This window comes from Rhineura floridana, chromosome 3 (genome assembly GCF_030035675.1).
Source record: "Rhineura floridana isolate rRhiFlo1 chromosome 3, rRhiFlo1.hap2, whole genome shotgun sequence".
NCBI lineage: Eukaryota > Metazoa > Chordata > Lepidosauria > Squamata > Rhineuridae > Rhineura > Rhineura floridana.
This window is the reverse complement of record NC_084482.1, coordinates 74,355,324-74,375,444: the sequence shown is the minus strand read 5'-3', so window position 1 is coordinate 74,375,444 and position 20,121 is coordinate 74,355,324. Positions and strand designations below refer to the sequence as shown.

The window sequence follows — 20,121 nt, the reverse complement described above, 5'->3', positions numbered from 1 at the left end:
GCTGGCTGCATGCATGCATTTCCTGTCCTGAGAAAAGCCCATGAGATCTTAGATAGTATAAAAGTAGCCAAGAGCAGAGATTAACACAGAGATCAACAGGGATGGCACAAGGTGGAATCTACAGGAGGTGTGAAGAACCTGAGAACCTAGTGGTTAAAGAGAAAATGATGGGCATGGCACCAACAAGAACAGGTAAATACTAGCTGCAGAACAGATGCGGGAACTATAACTGCATCCACTTCCACAAAGACCTGGCTTCTGGAGAAAGGAGCTTGATTCGTCATCTGATCAGAACCGTTTATGACACTAAGAACTACAGGGTGGGCTGTCACTGTACATTGATTTCTGCCCTTTGAAGCAAGATACAGTGGAAGTGATTGCCAGTCTCTATAGTACGAGATAGCTTTGCTGAGGAAAAAAGTCCTGACATGCTGTAACTTGTTTTAGTGATATTAAGGCTCTGATCCTATACCTACTTTCCTAGGAGTAAGCCCCATGGGATGTACTGGGATTTCTTTCTGAGGATACATGTGCAGGACTGAACTTAAATGACAAAATAGCCACTTGCAATGTTGCTCATGCTGTGAGAGTGGGCATCCATGTGGGACTGAGAAAGCCTCAGCTAAAATAACTATTTGTCCAAAGTGCTTTACTAATTGTATTCTGTCTTATTCAAGTTGGCCTAGTACCCACTGAGGCTTGTGTCTTGGATCTGCCTCTTCAAACTGCTGAAGGGGCTCATGTAGCTGAATTCTCCTTTAAGCCAAACAATAAAAATTAAAAATACGTAAGCTAGAGGCCACGGGAAAGGGTTCCAGTGTAGCCTTCTGTCTGGCATGCTGATTTTCTACGTGCATGGGAGATTTATTTATCTTTTTGTTCAGAGGAGCATGAAAGTAAGTCAACAGGTCATTGGTAGGGATCCTGTCTAAATTCTGTGCCTAGAATTTTATGACTGTATAAATTATAGAAAAGTAAAACAAATCAATGAAATTATTTGTGTGTTTCGCCACATTTGTTGTGCGTCTGTTAAATATGAGCAGAGATGACCCAAGAGATTGGGATGCCTCAGGCAGAAAAACCCAAGTGGTGCCTCTGGGATGGTAGAAAGAAATAGCAGATGAAGCGAAACAATGGGCTATGTGGCACACTTATTGTTACACTTAAACCTGCCGCCTGACTGAGGTAGGCCCTCTCACTCTGACGAATGTTTGGGCCGCCTTGGATGAGGGAAAGGGGAAAGAGGTATGGATAGCATTTTGGGTCCTGGCCCCTGGAAATCACAGTCGCGATCCATGTGGTGGGACAGAGCTGCAGAGCCACGCAACTAGTATTGCTGCAGCTGAACTGGGGAGGGTTGGGGCAGGGTGGTGGTGAGGTCAGTGCTGAGCAAGCACACCAGCAGAGCCAATCGGGCGCTCCTGCCAGTGTGCCTGCTGTAAGCCCTGCCCCTGGCCTTGCCATTCACCTGCCCCAGTCGAGCCCCAGCCTCGTCCAGCTAAGTTGCAGTAACCACAGTGTCAGGAGGGCAGCTCTGCCTCACCACACAGGCTACTAGTGCCTGCTCATGTTTTCACGAGGCCTTGCTCATCTATTTTCAAGAGTACTCAGAAGGTGAAATTAGCACAATGCTACATTCTTCACCTGGGCCAAGACTCATTTCTGCACTGGTGTGATGGACGTGACTGTGGAATCATGAAACAGTGGAAGAGCGCTTGCTTTGCATGCAGAATGCCCCAGGCTCCATCTCCAATCTCCTTAGTTAAAAGGATCAGGTCGCACTGCAGGTGATGGGGAAGACCTCTGCCTGGACCCAGGAACGCTGCTGCTCATCTTGGAGGTAAACAGTCCTGGAGTAGGCCTCAAGGCAGCTTTCTGTGTTCTTATGTCCACCACAACCTCTTGCGGTCGAAGCCAGATGGCCCGTGATTGCTCAACAGCTCAGGGAACAAGAGGTCTAGCCCTTCCGTTGCACAAACCGTTTGCTGGGTTCACTGCTGATCCGCTTTCCTTCCCTTTGTGGTATTGCTCCTAGAGAGGGAGTTTCACTCCAGGGGCACAGCTGCTTCCTGCTTTCAACAACTTGGGGTGAGGGCCAGAGGGCAGCAGCAACCTCTTTGACTGGAATCAGCAAAATTCAGAAGGGTTCTGAACGTGATGCATTCTGTGCATTGGGGGAGAGAGAAGCCTGGGAATGAGCAATCGCCACTTAGGAATTCATATCAGCTTTGATACCATTTTAACTGCCATTGCTTTCTCCAAAGACTCCTGGGGACTGACATTTGATTAGGGTGCTGAGAATGATTTGTTAGACATTCCTACCCTGCCCATCTTGCCCTCAAACTGCAGATACTCAAAATTTCCTGGTGAGAAGGAGTGACTGTCTATATTGATTTGATTACAATATTTATATACTCCCCAGTAATGCAGGTTCTCTGGGTAGTCTACAGTATGACAAATAGCCTGAGCCAAGTGTAAGCCAGCTTCATATGTGCTTATATCCAGACCACAAAGCCAAAAATGCTGGAACCAATAATGACGTGTATACAAGCCACAATTTACAAATGCAAAACACTCAGGCGGTTGTTGTTGTTGCTATGTGCCTTCAAGTCGATTACGACCCTATGAATCAGTGACCACCCAGATGGTAATAAGTACAAAAATGCGAAACACAGATAACTGCAAACAAAACAGTGTATAAATACAAAACAAAACTGACTTCTTCACTAGAGTAAATATGACAGAATGGAAGCATTCTTTTGCCTTTAATGAGGCAGATAAGGAAAGATTATTATCTGATAGATCTCTTTTTGGTCTAGAATAGAGTAGTCACTCCTTCAATGATTGGCAGGTCTTAGAATTTCGAAAGAAACAACAAGTCCGTGTGGATTTACATGCCCCACCTTGGCAGAGTACTGCAAGGTTGAATGTATTCCCAGGGGTCTGAGAATCAAAAAGAACCTTAGCCTCTTTGCTAAGGATCAAGAATTTTAGGATAAACGGGCAGCAATTTTAAATAAATGCTCTTTTGACCTCATGCTTTTACTAATAGAATGTTCCAATTTTGAAATTAGTACTATTGACAAATGTATTGAAGAGATTCTTAGTTTAGTTTTGTATTTATACATTGTTTTGTTCACAATTATCTGTGTTTTGCCTTTTTGTCCTTATTAGTGTCTTGAGCGTTTTGCATTTATAAATGGTAGGTTATACACACATCCTTATTATCGGTTCTGGCATTTTTGGCTTTGAGTTTTATGTTGTATTATTGGGGATTTCTCCTTTGTTTCTTGACTTATATCCAGAGCAGCATTTTGTGTTTCCAGCCAGAAGTGCCCATGTGGCTCAATGGCAGTTGAAGCCAGATATGTATAATTGGTTTAGTACTAACTTGTGCTATTCAAAAACCAAGAATTAGTACATACTCTGCCTGCTAGGCATGTGGGATTAGGCCTTGTTCATACACCTGCATAGTCTGTAGGGTAGAAATACTTTTTAGAAGGATGCTAGAGGGAGTGGGCTGCAGATGTGAGAATGAAAGAACTGTGAACTAGACAGTGAACCAAGGCATTTTAAAAAGGAATTGCTACTGGGTGTCCATTTTTTCATTTAAATGGATTGCATGCAGAAGCCTGTCTATCATGTACAAGCCCTGACATTTGGATTGAGGCGACAGTGGTTATACAAGTTACTATCCTAGCAAAATTCTTACTAGCCTGCCCACGCACCAGCAAATACATGAAATAAAAAGCAAATTAAAATTAACAACTGCGGCATATGATCCACACCATGCTGTAGCAGAATTCTTATGAAAAAAAGAATGAAAATACAGAGAACCTCACATCACAGTGTACAGGGGGAGATATTTTGGTAAGAAGTTTTTCAGAAAAACTGGTGGTTTGTAAGAACCCTAAGAATTATTGTGTTATGTGCCTCTATGTTCTACTGTTTCTATTCAATTTCACTAAAATGTATACCTCTAGTCAGTGTTTCAGTGGCTTCCAATGTGAATCTGTGTACTTGGCTCATTGATTAAATTTTATGTGTCTATTTGTGTCCAAATGCTAGGACTGGGTGTCCATTTGACACACAATTATTACTTTAAAAATGTCTTGCAGTGAAACATAACAGTGGTGGTGTGGCTGTAGGGTTCATACTTGACTAGCCATAGCGGTGGTGTAAAATTACAGCTCAAGATAAAGCATTATTGCTACTATTTTTCTCCCTGAGATATTTGAGAGAGACAATCAGTGTGGAAGGTGTGAGAATAAATATACTGCCTTTTTTGGAAAAGACATAATGCCCATCTTCCCTTACTTGCAAGGAATCATGGGAGTACTTTTTTGTCATGGGATTATAGGAGTACTTTTCTTCAAAGCCTGGAGACAAAAGAGAAACAGAATTAGTTTTCTCCACTCTGAAGAGGCAGTATGTATAGAAGTGAACTGCTTTGCCACAGAAGTTACTCCAGGAGGAAATGACTGTTTGAAAAGGGGCATAAAACACCTCCAGGGAAAGTATCAGGACTTTTCAGGGATGGGGGTGAATATGATGGTGGCATCATTTGTGGATCATGCCATTCAAGTTCTCATAGGATTTCCAAGAAAATATACAGGACTCTTGCTCATTCAAGGTGGGGAAAGGGTGGGAATATCAGTTTAATTAATTAATTAATTAATAATGTGGTGGGTCAATAAGCTCTAGATAGATTCACATTCACAACCAGTGACTGTGCAAATATTTAGAGACATTTGCTATTAAGATGCGTTTCAGATATCTTTAGTCCTAGCTTATGGGTATTCTCACCACTTGCTCAGTCCACTTTATGTCTCTGATGAAATGAGCTGTTGGCTAAGGAAGTTTATGGCACAGTAAACCAGCTGAACTCTTAAAATGTCAGAGCACCTTTTGCTACCACAGATGAATACAAATATTCTTCCAGAATTAGTGAGATTCTAGTTAGTGTAAGCTTTGGCACCTTTTGGGACTACTGCTAATTCTATTTCTATTGTCTCCAGGCTTTGAAGAAAAATACTCCCATTAGTCACTCTCCAAATGTTATTGGACTCCAACTCCCATCAACCCTAACCATTGGCTATGTTAAGCTGGGGCTGATGGGACTTGTAATCCAACAACGTCTGGAGGGCCACACGTCCCCCACCCCTGGCATATTGTATTATGTGGTTGGCTTGTCCTCTCCCAATTCATACAGTGCTTCCATTATTATCTATTTATATTCTGAAGAGTAATTAGCAATAGCACTCTATGCCTATTAGAGCCAGCCATACCATTAGGTAGAGTCAGGCAGACACCTCAGACTGATGCTGGGAGTGGGGAGCTGAGGTATTGGAGGACAGAGATGTGTATGCCACATGACCTGCTCTGGCTGCACCCCCTATGTTAGCCTACCATGGAGGAACCTGTCTTATTGCCAGTCTTGAAGTAAGGTTAAACTGTGAATCTGGTCAGCTTCTATATGTGGAATTGGGGTGGTGGTGCCATTTTGTCCTTTGTCGCAGGTAGCAAACTGTCTAGGGCTAGCCCTGCTGAGCTCTATCCCTGCAAAGTTTCGCTTCCTGCCATGACAGATATAATTCACATGATACGTTTTTGTTGTCGACAGGTGGTTTCCTGTGGCAACGTTGCAGGTGTGGTTCAGATGGAACGTCCATCTCCATCCTCTACATTGTGAATGTCGTGTCATTTGTGCTGTGGACCATACTCTTTGCTGTTATCACTTCAAAATGTATGGATACTTGAGTCAATGGCTGCTTCATTTATGTCAATTCTGAAAGACACAGAAGGCGGGGAAGAGGAGAGAAAGAGTGCAGTGGCATAAACTGCAACCTGGAGCAGTAGTTCCCAAACTTCCCCCCCTCACAGATCACTTGAAAAGCTGAGGCTTTTGGCAAAACACTTCATGATTTTGCTGACTGTTGTAATGCTCTGTGCTAGATGCTGCGTGGTTTTTATTTGTCTTTCTATGGCTTATTTTATTTCTTATTTTTATTTCTGTTATTTTTTATACTGTGTTTTAATGTAATTATTCTTGGGAACTCCTGGTCTGAAGCAGAATGTTATAGAATTCATATCCTCTTTGTCAAAATATATTTGGGTTCAGTTTTTTAATCAGACTCACCCCTATTTTTTACTTTAACATTTTTTTCTATCCCCAAACATGGAAAGCAAAACCCAAAATATGGTGTCTCAGTAATGTTTTGCTTTGTTAAAATCTAAATGAGATTTTAAAAACAACAGACATCTTCATAGAAAGTATGGCAATTTTAAAAATGTATACTTTTAAAATACTTGACTGAAAACAGTTAATCAGTTTCATGTAAGCAAAAGTTACTTATTCCTTGATAAGTCCTTTTTTGTGATAAGGATAAGTCCTTTTTTTGTGATGTTACCCACTGGTATGGAATACTGTCACCTCTTTTTTTGCTGTCCATCACAACCATTTTGCACTGGCTGGCACCCATGGCACTTTTATCAAAGTATGAGTACCAGTACCTATCATCATCATCATCAGCATCATCATCATCATCATCATCATCATCATTATTATTATTATTATTATTATTATTATTATTATTATTATTATTATTATTATTATTATTATTATTATTATTATTCCAAAAAAGCACTGGATATAATCAAAAGTATTCTGAAGCCTACTTAAGAGTTACTGGCCTTCAGAGGCCCAGTATGGACTCAAAAGGCAAACTGTTGCCTTATTATTGATTCCTGTAACCTCCTAATATAACTGGGGTGTGGTGGAGTGACCTAAATTTTTGCTGAACTCTTCTCAACCCTTGACCCTCTTTGCCAGACCCCCTTTCTCCACTCTTGACCTGTTTCCTTCTTAGCTGAACAGTAGTTGTGGTGATGGGAGATTATGGGAGGGGAGGCAAGGAAGGGACAACACCTTTAAATAAAGAGGGAGATGGGCTTAAACTGGTGCTAAAAAACAGAAGTTTATTGTGCTGTCAGATATGCCACTACTTGTATCGTTTTACTTTATTGGTGAAATAAGACTGTATTATCCCTGAAGAAGACAATCAGTTGAAATGTGTTTGGCATACTCAACTCCACAATAAATGTCTGTTTCCTAGCACCAGTTTGAGGCCATGTCTCTTTAAAAAAGAAGAAGCACTGCCCTTCCTTGCCTTCCTTAGGTAACAGCCACCTAGCAACATTGCCTAATGCAGCCTTTCCCAACTTTTGGATCCCCAGATCTTTCTGGACTATAATTCCCATCATTCCTGACCATTGGCCATGCTGCTTGGGGCTGAATTGTAGTCCAACAACATTTGGGGACCCAAAGGTTGGGAAAGGCTGGCCTAGTGGTCATGCTGGCTGTGCCAAAATGAAAATCAAGACTGCTCTCCCTATAAATTCCCTGGGTTCAACTATGATGTGTTGTTTCAGATTCTGAGATGGCAGAGAAATTAGAAGAGCTGCGTGGCAATCAAGCTGCACTGACAACAAACGGTAACAATTGTTTCTCTGTTGCAAACTGTTAATTACTTCTGTCTCGTTCCTATCCCTATATAGGCTTCAGTTTTTAAAGGGGGATCTATATTAACTTAATAGACCTGACTCTGTTTAGCAGGTCATCCTGATAAAATATATTTAGAATAGGAGTGGCTGAAGGAGAGAAAAGAGGCAAGAGAGTTCCAAAATGCACAGTTGTACAGTGTTAGTCCTGCTTAGACCCACCCATTGAAACCAAAGAACTTCAGGTAGTCATGTCCATTAACTTCAATGGATCTATCCTGAGTCTAACTAACATTGGAGACAAGCCACAATTATTTCAATTCCTCTGTATTTGATATCTGAGGCTTTACTTTCTACAGCTATGTTTTTAGGACCCCCCCCCACTGTTCTATATTTAATTCAATCTGTTTATAAATAATAAATTATACTTTGACAAACTCCCAGTAACAAAATTATGGTCGTGGTGGGGAGATTGCCAGTAAAAATGTTACCATAATAAAAACTTATTACCCTTTTTGTATGGGGAGGGCTGTATTAATTTTCATTTATGGAAAAATGTAATTTCACAAAGGGCTTTCCAACCGAAGCAACAAAACATTTTCTAAGCTGAGTCCTTCCAGACATCTCAGTGGGCACATTCATGCATGTGAGTTCATCACACCTTAACTGCAACATCAAGTGACAACTTGCTTCTGTGAAATGACCCCAAGGAAAACATCAGAGGCAGAGCTTTCATGCAATTACCCTTCACTTCATACACAATGCTTATATCAGCGGAGACAATTAACATGTTCAGCTGCAATATGTCACGGAGGGATGCACGTGCATGTGTGAATCAGCCCGAATGGCTAGAGAATGGAAGCACTTCCTGTCCCTGGACTCCATCGAGAGCCTGCAGAGTGCTTCTTACCTTATGGTCCTTTCTAGTCGACTTCGTTGACAGAAGAGTGCCAAGATACATGGGCATACAGTTAAGATGGATGTGTCCCATCAGTGCTAGGATTTCCACTTGTGCAACAGGACTTTACCCCATCTCCTTCCTCTGCATGCCCCACACCCTTCACAAATCTGCTTTGGAGGGTTGGTGGAACCTCTAGAACAGATGCAAGGTGAGTGGGAAAGTCCCATTGCTTAAGTAGAAATCCTTGCGCTGACAGGACCCTGACTTAGTGCTACCATTAAATATTAAACTGTTATCTTTTGGGGCCTATTGAAGACCTTCCTATTTAAACAAACCTTTTAAGTTGAGACCTTATCTGAGTCTGTTTTGGAATTGCTTTTTAAGATGTTTTCAAAGGTTTTTTAAAAAGATATTTTATTTTAAAAAATACTTTGAAGATGTTTTGTTTTTGAGATGTTTTAAGACATTTCAAGCTGAATCTATCAAATTTGCACTTTCCGAAACAATATGAGAACCAAAACATGGCCATCCTTCAAAATTTGCACTTATTTGAATTTTGCCATGCAGTTTGCTAACCAAACAACGTTTAGAAAAATGCAGAGGAAAAGGCAAATGTGCATAAAAATGAATATGAGTGAAAATAACATACAAAAATGCCTCATATGATGAGAATGACCCTCTTTCCTCCACCAAAAAAGCAGCTTTGAAGTGAAGGAAAGAGAGTCATTGAAGGTTACTTTAAACTAAGGATAGAAATTTTGGTTCTCTCAGTTTCTCATTTTTCCAATCTTAAATTCAGTTCTCCACATTTCTGCAGAAATTTGCAATTTTTTTTTTTAAAAAAAACCTCATGAAACTTCTCCAGCATGTTAGTGCAAATTTCTCCTAATAAACACCTTTTTGTAGACAGTTTTTACTAAAGTACACCTTTTTGCAAGCAATTTCTCATGTGAACTGAACTGAATTTCTCCCCATCCCTACTGTACATCCATTTTTCAGAACTTTTTTCTGAAAACGGTACATTATTAAGTCATATAAATAAGGGCTGAATGAGAATCATAGGCCATCTGGCTTGTGATGGATGCTTGAAATTGCAGTGCAAAGAGCTGGCTCTCTGCCCATAGCCAATCAGTCATGGTCACATGAAGGATTAAACTTTTTGCAAGCAACTGCAAATCAAGGTCTGCAATGAAAGAGGAAAAGACAACAATCCACAGAAACTGAGGGGTTTTTTTGTTTTTTTTTGTACTTCTTGTTGAAAAACCACAATCTAGGGCAGGCCGGGTTAGCACAGATCAGATCTGATGCACAAAACAACTGGCTTTTGCTGTAGGCAACAATACAGTACAGATTATCTTAAGAGTTGATTTGGTGCAACCATTTGGAGGCAGCCACCCAGCTGGACATCATAGTAATAATTGATAAAAACCATTCCTAGTTCATCTGCAAGTGAGCTTGGTGTATACGCTGATGAGACAAGAAGGATCCTAGCTAAATAAGCCTTCAAGTTGGTCCTTTCTTTTTTTTGGCTCTGATCCCTTCTTCCTTGGAGCATCAGACTCATGCAAGCTAATAGTAACTCATGATGCACAGAGGAGGCAAGTTCTTTATCTCACCCAGCTTGGGCCTTCTATGCTACTCTGCCCACCCCAAACCAAGATGGCCCAGATCTACTGAGAATGCATTACTAGAGAAGCAGATCTCTTTTACTCTCTGAAATGCCAAATTCTCATTTTGACAAATTATAATGGGTGAATCCACTTTCCATCCATTCACATAAACTACATCAAGAAGTCAGCTGCTGGTATCTCATAAGAACTGTTCAACCCATATTGCTTAACAAATAGGCGCTGAACCAGCTGCTCCTCATTGAGTTCTGTCTTTTCTAGGCTCCAACATGGAGAAGCAGCTAGAGATGCTCCATTCCAGTTACGCTATCTATGGTATGCATCGACTTGGCTATGATCCTGTCATCACTGCTGGTGTTCCTGTTTTCTTCCTCCAGCTCTTCTCAACAATCCATAATTGCTATTTATTTTCCTTCTTCCAACTCCCACTAAGCACGGTTATGGATGTTAGGTGACCATCCTTCATTAACCTGGTTGTTTGCTAATAGTAAAAATGATTGGTGAAACATGCTGAAGGGAATCTCTAACATAATTCATAAAAATGTTTCCTCAATGGAAGCTAATGCTAACAAGACATGTGTTTTTCCTGTCTGGTAAATTTATTTGTATGGTAGGATCTGAGATCATTTTCTTGCAGGGATGTGCATGCGAGAGAAGAGGACTGAGTTTAGGATATATCAGTGAGGAAGAAAAAAGATTTTTGTACAATACAAACCCATGAACACCAGTTTTTTACACACTTCCGAAAATACATAAGAACAAAATACCACCTCCAGGAAGACCTATAGTGTCCGGATGCAACTCAGTTTTAGAACCATTATCACAATATGTTGATTTTTTTCTTAAACCTTTTGTACAAGAAATTCCTTCTTATGTAAGAGATTCAGTAGATTTTATTAACAAAATACAACATCTGTATGTGACACCAGAAGATTTGTTAGTCACTATGGACGTTCGTTCTTTATATACTAATATCCCACAAGAATCAGCATTAAAGATCATAAGAGAAACTTTGGAAAAAAAGATTAGACAAACATCCACCATCACATTTTTTATGTACTTTGGCAGAGATAGCTCTAGAAAAGAATTATTTTACTTTTAATCAAAAATTCTATTGGCAAACAACAGGTGTAGCCATGGGTTGTGCCATGGCACCAGAGGTGGCAAATTTGTTTATGGGAGATTATGAATGGGAAATAACTAATTCTAGTCCTTTTAAGTCTAACATAAAATGCTGGCTTAGATACATAGATGATGTATTTCTTATTTGGACAGGAAAGAAACAACAGCTATCAGACTTTTTGATATGGGTAAATAATAGACATCCCAGTATAAAATTTGATTCAACATATAGTGAAACTAATGTACATTTTTTAGATCTGAAGGTGACTAAATGTGGCCAACAACTTTCCACAACATTATACAAAAAGTCTACTGACAGAAATACATATCTGCACTATGAGAGTTCACATCCTAAAACTATAAAGAATAATTTGCCTTATGGACAATTTCTTAGAATTAGACAAAATTGCAGTTCCAATAAAGAATTTATAGATCATTCACAGTCTTTAAAACGACAACTAATAGATAGAGGATACCCATTACCAAAAGTAGAAGAGAGCTTCAGATCAGCTTTACAACAAAACCGTACTACCCTTTTAACATCTAAGCCTAAAAAAGTTTCTAAACAGATACATTGTAGTCGAACATTTAATCACATCACAAAAAGACTACAAAACAGTATTAAAAGATACTGGTATATTTTGAAACATATTCCAGGGTGTGCAGAAAAACCAATCATCTCATTTAAAAGAACAAAAAACATTAAAGAATATATAGTTAAAAGTACATATAGAGAGCAACAGAATATACAGAAAACAATAATGGAAACTACTAAACCAATAGGTCGTCACCCATGTGGACACTGCACATATTGTAAATACACTAATAAGAAGGTATCCTTTAAAAATCATCAAAATCAACAAGAATTTCCTTTACGATGTTACACCACGTGTACAACTACACATGTTATTTATGCTATAGAATGCAGCTGTTCGAAATTATACATAGGACAAACGACAAGACCCTTAAAAATAAGAATAGGGGAACACCTTAGCAACATAAGATGTGGTAGAAAGGGTTCACCATTAGTAGATCATTTTCTTGAATGTAAACATACTATAAAAGATTTTCGATTTTGGGGTGTAGAAAAAGTGTGGGGACAAGATAACAACAGACTCCTAAAAAGAGAAATATGGTGGATTTTGGCTTTAAATACTCTATCACCTTTAGGTTTAAATGGAGAACTAGATTTTCTTCCTCTTTTATAAAGAAATAGAGTTTTTAGAGGATCCCTTACAGGCAGTTTCTGAATTGATAATGAAATACACATTACAGCTGAGTATCACTCTACATATAAAAGCACACTTTCTTGGGCTAATAAGTGCACAACTTTCAAAATACAAAAAAAGAAGGTGAAAGAAATGCTATAAGCAGTTAGAGAAATAAGTAGACTAAGAAAAGTGTAAGTAAACAATTTTTATAATTATGTGTTTTCTTACTGTTTATTTAGAAATTTGAGTAAAACGTAAACAAAATATAAATCATATAAATGTATATATGTGTTTGTATTATAGCCCCTGACGAAGGCTGATATACAATAGAGCCGAAACGCGTTGGGCATTTTAAAGAAGACAAAATAAATCATTTTGCAATATTTGGTCATTTTGGGTTTTGAACCCCCTTGTTTTTTATATTTACAAAGATACCATGATTTCCCAATGCTTTCTTATGCAATTAAATGAAGCTCTATAGTACTACCACTGGATTTCTTTGTCTGGGAAGTGTAGAGAACGTAACAGTTCCTTTTTGCCATGAGTAGAGATTGGAGTGTAGCTGTTATTTCTGGCTTTCTCCTAGGTTTAAGGCTAAATGACAGCATGCAGAGGTTGGTGGCTCTTCAGGATACAATGAAAAAGGATGGTAAGTGCTCTTTGTAGGCAGTATTTATTTATTTATTTATTAAATTTATTAGTCGCCCATCTGGCTGGCTGTCCAGCCACTCTGGGCGACGTACAAAATAAAAACATACAAATGAATTAAAACATTAAAAACCTCAACAATAATAATAAAACTTAACCCACCCCAAAAGCCTGCCTGAACAGCCAGGTCTTCAAGGCCCGGCAGAAGCTCATCCTAGAGGGGGCATGGCGGAGATCATTTGGGAGGGAGTTCCACAGGGTGGGGGCCACAATTGAAAAAGCCCTCTCCCTAGTCCTCACCAATCTAGCTGTTTTAACTGGTGGGATAGAGAGAAGGCCTTTTGAGGCTGATCTTGTTGATGATGTTGGAGGCGCTCCTTCAGATAGACAGTTGCTGGTGAGAAGGGAGGGAAGCAGGTGGAGCTGACTATATGGAATCTCAGAAGTAAGAGTTCTTACAGAGTTTGGATTTCTCCCATTTACATTCGTGATTCACTGCCTATGTCAAGCCAGACTTCTGAGCTCTACTCACCACCTTTCTCCATTGTCCGTTTGCCTTTCTTTCTTTTGGAATATATGTTTTTATTGATTTCCTCCATGGAAATATACAAAGACCAGAATTTAAAACATATATAAAATTCAGCTCCAGGGACTAATAGGCACAGCAACAATCATACAAGAATTACTCTCCACTAAGTATAGTAGAAAGATAACAAATGTCACCTTTAATGGTTACCACAGCAAAACCCAACAACTATAAGTTCCACGAAGGAGCATAATGTGATGCCGGCATGACAGCATTCTTTTCCTTATTCCCTTGCATTACAGAATCAGTCTACTCTGATTCAAAAGTAGGGATGGGGGAGAAATTTGATTTGGTTCGCATTTAAAGTCAAATTTATCAAACTTGCACTTTCCAAAACAATTTGAGAACTGAAACACAGCAATCTTTCAAAATTTGCACTTATTCAAACTTTATGGTGCAGTTCTCCAACCAAGCAAATAGATCAGGATCTATTTGTTCTTGCACCTTGTTGTTCCAATAAAATATGGACAAACTCCATTCTTCAATCAAGTTGTCAACTGTTTGCTTGCTTTCTCTCATTTGAATACGGGGTTGTATTCAATGTAGTGCTAATGCTAAGGTTCGAATTTTGCAAAATTCGAATTTGACACAAGATTTCTTATTTATTTGCTTTTTTTGTTCTAATGGATCAGGTTTTTTTCTAGTGGCTTTCCACAGCTGAAGTGGGTTTTGTTAAAAAAGTTCACCTCAAAAATATAGATATTAATATTGATATTTCATTTAAAATATTGATATTTTGTAGAAAATATATGAAAAGTGATTTTTTTAAAAATATTGATAATATTGATACTTTTGTGGGGAAAAACACATTGCTATTTATAGCAAATAGTACACATTGATCTCTGTTGAAGCGGTACCAGAAGGAAGTTTGATGGAGCGAAAATTGAACCAGCACCAAAATGTGGATCCCATCTCTAGTCAGCACAAGGATTTTTCCTTGTGTAACGGAATCTTCTCCTTCTCTCTTCCCCCCTCTGGATGCCCCCCAAATCTGTTCTAGAGTTTCCCCAAACGACTGGAGCAGTTTTGGGGATGGCATGGGACATGCATGGGGGATGGGGAGATCCCATTGCACTAGTGCTAATCCTTGCACAAGTGCACAACATAACTTGAATACCACCCTCAGTTTGTGAGCTTAGTCATATATAGGAGACCTATGCATTTATAGGGGACCTATGCAAATATTTTCAAAGCCTTGATGCAGCTAAAGCTCATGCTTTGGGGATGTAGACTCAGCCCTTTTGAGCACATCAGAAAGGAAGACAACACAAAGTAGGACATCACCTACCCAGGAGAACTAGCTTTTCTCCTGTGCTACTATTTTACAATTCTATGATTCTTTCAGGCAGATCTGTGTCTCTCCTCCTCCACCAAAGGAGGGGCGGTGTATAAATCTAATAAATAATAATAATAAATAAAGTGGCAAGGAATGGCTGAATTATCTAAGAAGCTGAAGCTGATCCAAGATAGGTCAGACCTGCTGCAAATGTGTATGTGTGAGGGTAAGTGTGGGGAACATTTGCCCCTCCAGATGTTGCTGAACTACAAGTCCCATCAGCCCAGCCAACATGGCCAATGGTCAGGGATGCTGGGGGTTGCAGTTCAGCAACATCTGGTGGACCAAATATTCTGCACACCTGTGTGATGGTAAAACTCCTTTAAGAGATGGATTGGAAGGAACAATCAGAAGAATGTGCCCAACATCAGGGAAAGGGAGACAACAACTTGTCACATGGTTTGCCTTTGAATAATTGATTTCTAAATACTAATTAGCCAGTTGACAGGGGGAACTAAATTGGAACCATGGTATGGGGGAGGAGTTATCAGAATTCAATCAGAATTAAACCTCTGCAACTATTATTTGTGATAGAAAAAAATCCCAATGGTGATAATGGGAGTTTTTCTCCCATTGTAAATAACTGGGAAACTGGGATGGGGGGTGTATGATACTGAATGTGATTGTTGCAGAGACAAAGGGTTAAAGCCTCCTTCCACCATTCTATGGTCCTGATCTAGCCTGTCCCCCCCTCAAAAAAGCTGGGTATTTTTTTAAAAAAAACCCCACAGTTATGCATATACAAACTACATGACAAACATCATGTTTAGTAGGGATGGGTGAGAATTTAGATTCAATTCACATTTTAAGCTGAATCTATCAAATTCTTACTTTTGGAAACAATATGGGAACAAAAACACGTATGGAGAAGCCTTCCAACCTGTGAGCCCTCTTCTGTCCTAACACAGACACAGGATTACCACTCCATTGGGAGAATGAACCTTAGTTGATTAATCCACCAATTAAACTTGTGGAGTTTTTAGTTAGGTTTGTTAAACGTTTGGTTCAGATTCACATTGGCATTGTATAATGATTGCATCGGACCACATTCACTTCCCGTTTAATTCTCCCTCTATTTTCCCCCTGCTAGTGAATGAATGTCTGGGTAAAATGCAAGATGAGGGCAAGCGCACCTTGAAAGAAACCTTTAAGCTACAAGAAGCATTACATAAGATGAATGGTGAGATATGAGACTTCCTTTGCGCCGGATTAATAAAGTGTGTCAGGGAGGCAAGCTGGGCAGACTGGAGGGGGCGGGGCAGAATGACGCTTCAGAAGATGTGGAAATGGCCAATCTGCAGCTGAATAAAAGCAGAGTGGGCAGAGGAGCAGCGGAAGGTCCCAGGGAGAGCAAGTGAGGAGAGATGGTGAGAGAAGCAGAGACTGAGACATAGCCAGAAGGGAGTATATGTAAAGCCAAAGAGAAATGCTGGTAGAAGGGAAACGGGAAGGTTCAGGGCAAAGAAGTGGACATAATTAAAGGCAATAGGGGGATAGGGGGAGATAAGAAAGCTAGCATAGAGACAGGGAAAGGAAGCAAGAACAGGAAGGAGGGCACTGAGTGAGAAAAAGGCAGTGAAACAGAAGGGACTGGGCAAGCTCTGCCCCAAAGGGACAACTGGCGGGTAACGGGTTAGAAGGGCAATAAAAGGAATTCTGAGGGGTGAGTCGACAGGAGGTAATAAAAAATAGACAAGAAGTGGAAGTTTGGCAGGATTCAGGTTAGAGAAATGTATTGGTTAGTCCAAAGACCATTACAAGCAAAGGTCGAATACAAAACATTAAAACATTAGAACATACATACAAACAAAGTCATAATCAGAGTTATGTACATATAATTAAAACAGGTATCTTAATCAGGACTATACAAAAGAGCAAATGACTAGAGAAGGGCGTAGCCTTTTGGTGCATTAACCAAAACCCTTATAGGCTCCAAGCTGGGGCTTACTATAGTATTCTGGCTCTTTTGTTACTTTAATTAATTAATTTAATTTTGCAGAGCAACCATACATGGTCTGTTGATTATGGCTAGGTTCAAGAATTTAGAAACTTGAACTGTGATTACTTTTTCAGCACCCTCTAAGAGGACAAACAAAAGAGCCTCCAGGGAACAGCCCGGGAAGGATTTCAGGATGGGGTTTAAAAGATCTTTTCTAGCCCCATCGTAGTGCCTACAGTTAAATAGGACATGTGAGACAGACTCGACTTCAATCTTGTCACATGGACAGTATCTGAGATTTCTCGGGATTTTTTCATATCTGCCCTGCAAAAGTTCAGAAGGTAGGGCATTGAATCGGGCCAAGGAAAATGCTCTTCTGTACTTGGGTACAGACAGCCAACTTTCATCCTGTCTTTGCAGGGGAGTCCTGAGAGTCCCAATGAGTGGGGAGAACAAGGCCCTGAAGCAGCTGCCAGGAGCTCTTGATTGTCTATATCAGCTAGCCGTTGTTTGACAATCGCCTTGGCCCTGCCAAGCTCCATAGAAAGCAACTCAGCGGATGAGAGACCCACCGAGGCAACTTTGTCCTGGACAATCTTGGTCCAGGATGACTTAATAGGATCTCTCATCATCTGATAAGTGAATGAATCTTGAGAGGGCATGAGACAGCACCGTAACCAGAACTGAATGACATTTGTCCAAGCTAGACAGTTTAAGGAGTTAAGGCCAGCCTCCAAATTAAGGATGGCTCCAGTGACACATCTAGGGGCGCCAAAAATAGATCTAAGAAAGGAGGCATAGATTCCTTCCAGTGATCCTTTGAAAAAGGGGTACCAAATTGGGGCCCCATAGAGTATCATCGGGACTATTTTAATTTTGAAACATGTGTTACAGCTGGCACAAATTTCCCACCCTTAGTGAAAAAGAATCGGGTCAGTGCACCCAGATTTTTCTCAGCCTTGGCCTTAACATATTTAGCTTGGGTTCTCCAAGTGGCTGTTTCTTGAAACCAGATCCCCAAGTACTTATAAGCGTTAACTTGTTCAATTCGGGCAGAACCCATAGACCAGGAGAATCTGGCCTTCCTCCTGGAGAAAACTATTACATTGGATTTAGAATGATTAATTATGAGATGGTTGCCTTCGCAGTATTCTACAAAACCATTTAATAATCTTTTGAGACCCAACTGGGTTTGGGAGATTAAGACCGCATCATCTGCGTACAGCAGGATGGATACTTTGGTAGGCCCAAGCTTGGGTGGATGGGATTGTAACATTCTCATAGCAGGAGGGAGGTCAGCCAAGTATAAATTAAATAAGGTGCGGGCAAGAACACACCCCTGCCTGACACCTTGTGAGGAGTGGATCTCTCGAGAGAGATGGCCTCGATAGCTGCAACGTACTTGTATAGAGGTATTATAATACAGTGCACGGATCAGAAACAAAAGTCTCTTCTCTATGAGCAGCGAATCTAGCTTGCTCCAAAGACGATCACGAAGGATGGAATCGAAGGCTGATTTCAAGTCTATAAAGGCTGTGAAAAGTTTGCTGCCTCGTGGTTTGGAGTATTTTTGCGCTAAATGGGTCAGTACCAGGCAGTGATCAAGGGCGGAGCGTCCTGATTTGAAGCCTATCTGTTCTTCCCCCAGGATGTTATTGTCGTTTATCCACAGATTTAGCTTCGAACTTAAATAGCTGGCATACACTTTTCCAACAATAGACAGTAAACTGATTGGGCGGTAATTGCTCGGGTCATTCTTAGAGCCATTCTTGTAAATAGGAACAATATAAGCTTTCAGCCAGATTGTAGGTATGATTCCCGAGTTGTTGATTAAGGTGAAGAGGGAAGCCAGCAAGGGGGCCCACCAGCTGATATTACATAGCAACAGCTCCGAGGGGACTCCGTCTGGTCCGGGAGCCTTACCTGTTTTTAGCTGAAATATTAGTTCCTCAATAGTGTTAATATCAACGGGGGGGGCAGGCAGGAGTGTCCGGAAAGACTAAAGGTGAAAGACTAGGGTTTGTTGATTTTGGATCGTTAAAAACAACACGAAAGTGGTCCTCCCAGATGTTGGCTAGAATGTGACAATCTGGGCTACCATTATAATTAACCAGGGCTCTGGAGACAAGTTTCCAGAAGGACTTGGTGCTATGGGTCATAGTTGCTGCTATTAGCATTTGCCATGATTCCCTAATTGCCTTGTTTTTCTTCTTACAGATGAGCTTCTTATACTCTTTCCTTAGCACGTAATATGAGTGTGGAAGTTGTTGTTCATTGTTTAATCGATAGCAAGGGTAGGCAGATTGAATTCTTTTCCTGAGATCAAGGCATTCTTTATCGAACCACTTGTTAGTTTTTTCAACCAGAACTTTTGAGGGGTTGGTAGATGTTTGGAGTGTGATGTTCATATTCTTTATCATGTCCTCATAAATCTTTATGCCCTTACTTGGTGAGTTAAGTGGTTATTTGCTGTAGGGCTTCCATTGTACGGGGGAAAAGAATAAAACTGTTAAAATCCCGTTCTGTCTTATTAGACCACTTTATCTTATTAGTGCTGGCTACTAAAGGCAATCTGGAAAGTGCATGCTGTGGTATATTCAGCTGTAGTACAGCAGGGATAAAAAAAGATAATTCCAGCGGCAGGTGGTCACTATCAGGGCGATTCGCTACTCTGAGAGTGTGGCCCAAGGTTTTCAGTGTCTTATGAGTAATAATGTAGTTGACCACACTTGAGCCCCGAGGGGAGACGTAGGTAAACTCCCCCCGTTCATCACCTGGGCTGGAGCCATTTAAAATACACAAATCATTTTTAAAAACAAACTGGAGCAAACCTACTCCAGCAGAGTTTAAAAAAGTATCTTTAGAGTGGCGTAGCTTGCACTTTAAATCACCCCTATTAGCAGGGAGAAATGAATCAGACGTAGCAGCATCCACCAAATAAGTTCCTGTCCTTGCGTTAAAGTCACCTGCAATTATTGGTAGTGCGTGGGTGAATTTGGCCTTCCAGTGTGCATAATGGCATTCAGTTTTAAGCCAATTTGACACAGCATCCTCCCTACGAATCATTGGAGGGAAATAAATATTAACTAAAAGTAAAGTTAGCTGTGTAGACCTCATGTCTAGAATCAAAGTCAGCAGAGTAGGATCACTGACAGGGAGCTCAGTGATCTTGGCATCCAAAGATGAGGAGACCAGGATACACAGACCCTGTCTAGCTCTGCCCTTGGTCTTATTAGGGATTGCAGGCGTA

The 20,121-nt window shown here is 40.3% G+C and overlaps 1 protein-coding gene across 1 annotated transcript in view; it reads left to right on the top strand.

The window, feature by feature from the left end:
- The window catches only part of LOC133380068 (low affinity immunoglobulin epsilon Fc receptor-like), a 33,295-nt gene continuing 13,174 nt past the window's right edge, over window positions 1-20,121 (top strand). The window contains exons 1-6 of the mRNA XM_061616598.1: window positions 1-192; window positions 5,624-5,746; window positions 7,432-7,494; window positions 10,291-10,344; window positions 12,949-13,011; window positions 16,023-16,112. Coding sequence (XP_061472582.1) covers window positions 102-192; window positions 5,624-5,746; window positions 7,432-7,494; window positions 10,291-10,344; window positions 12,949-13,011; window positions 16,023-16,112 — 484 coding nt within the window. The 5' untranslated portion in view covers window positions 1-101. The remainder of the gene's footprint in view (window positions 193-5,623; window positions 5,747-7,431; window positions 7,495-10,290; window positions 10,345-12,948; window positions 13,012-16,022; window positions 16,113-20,121) is intronic.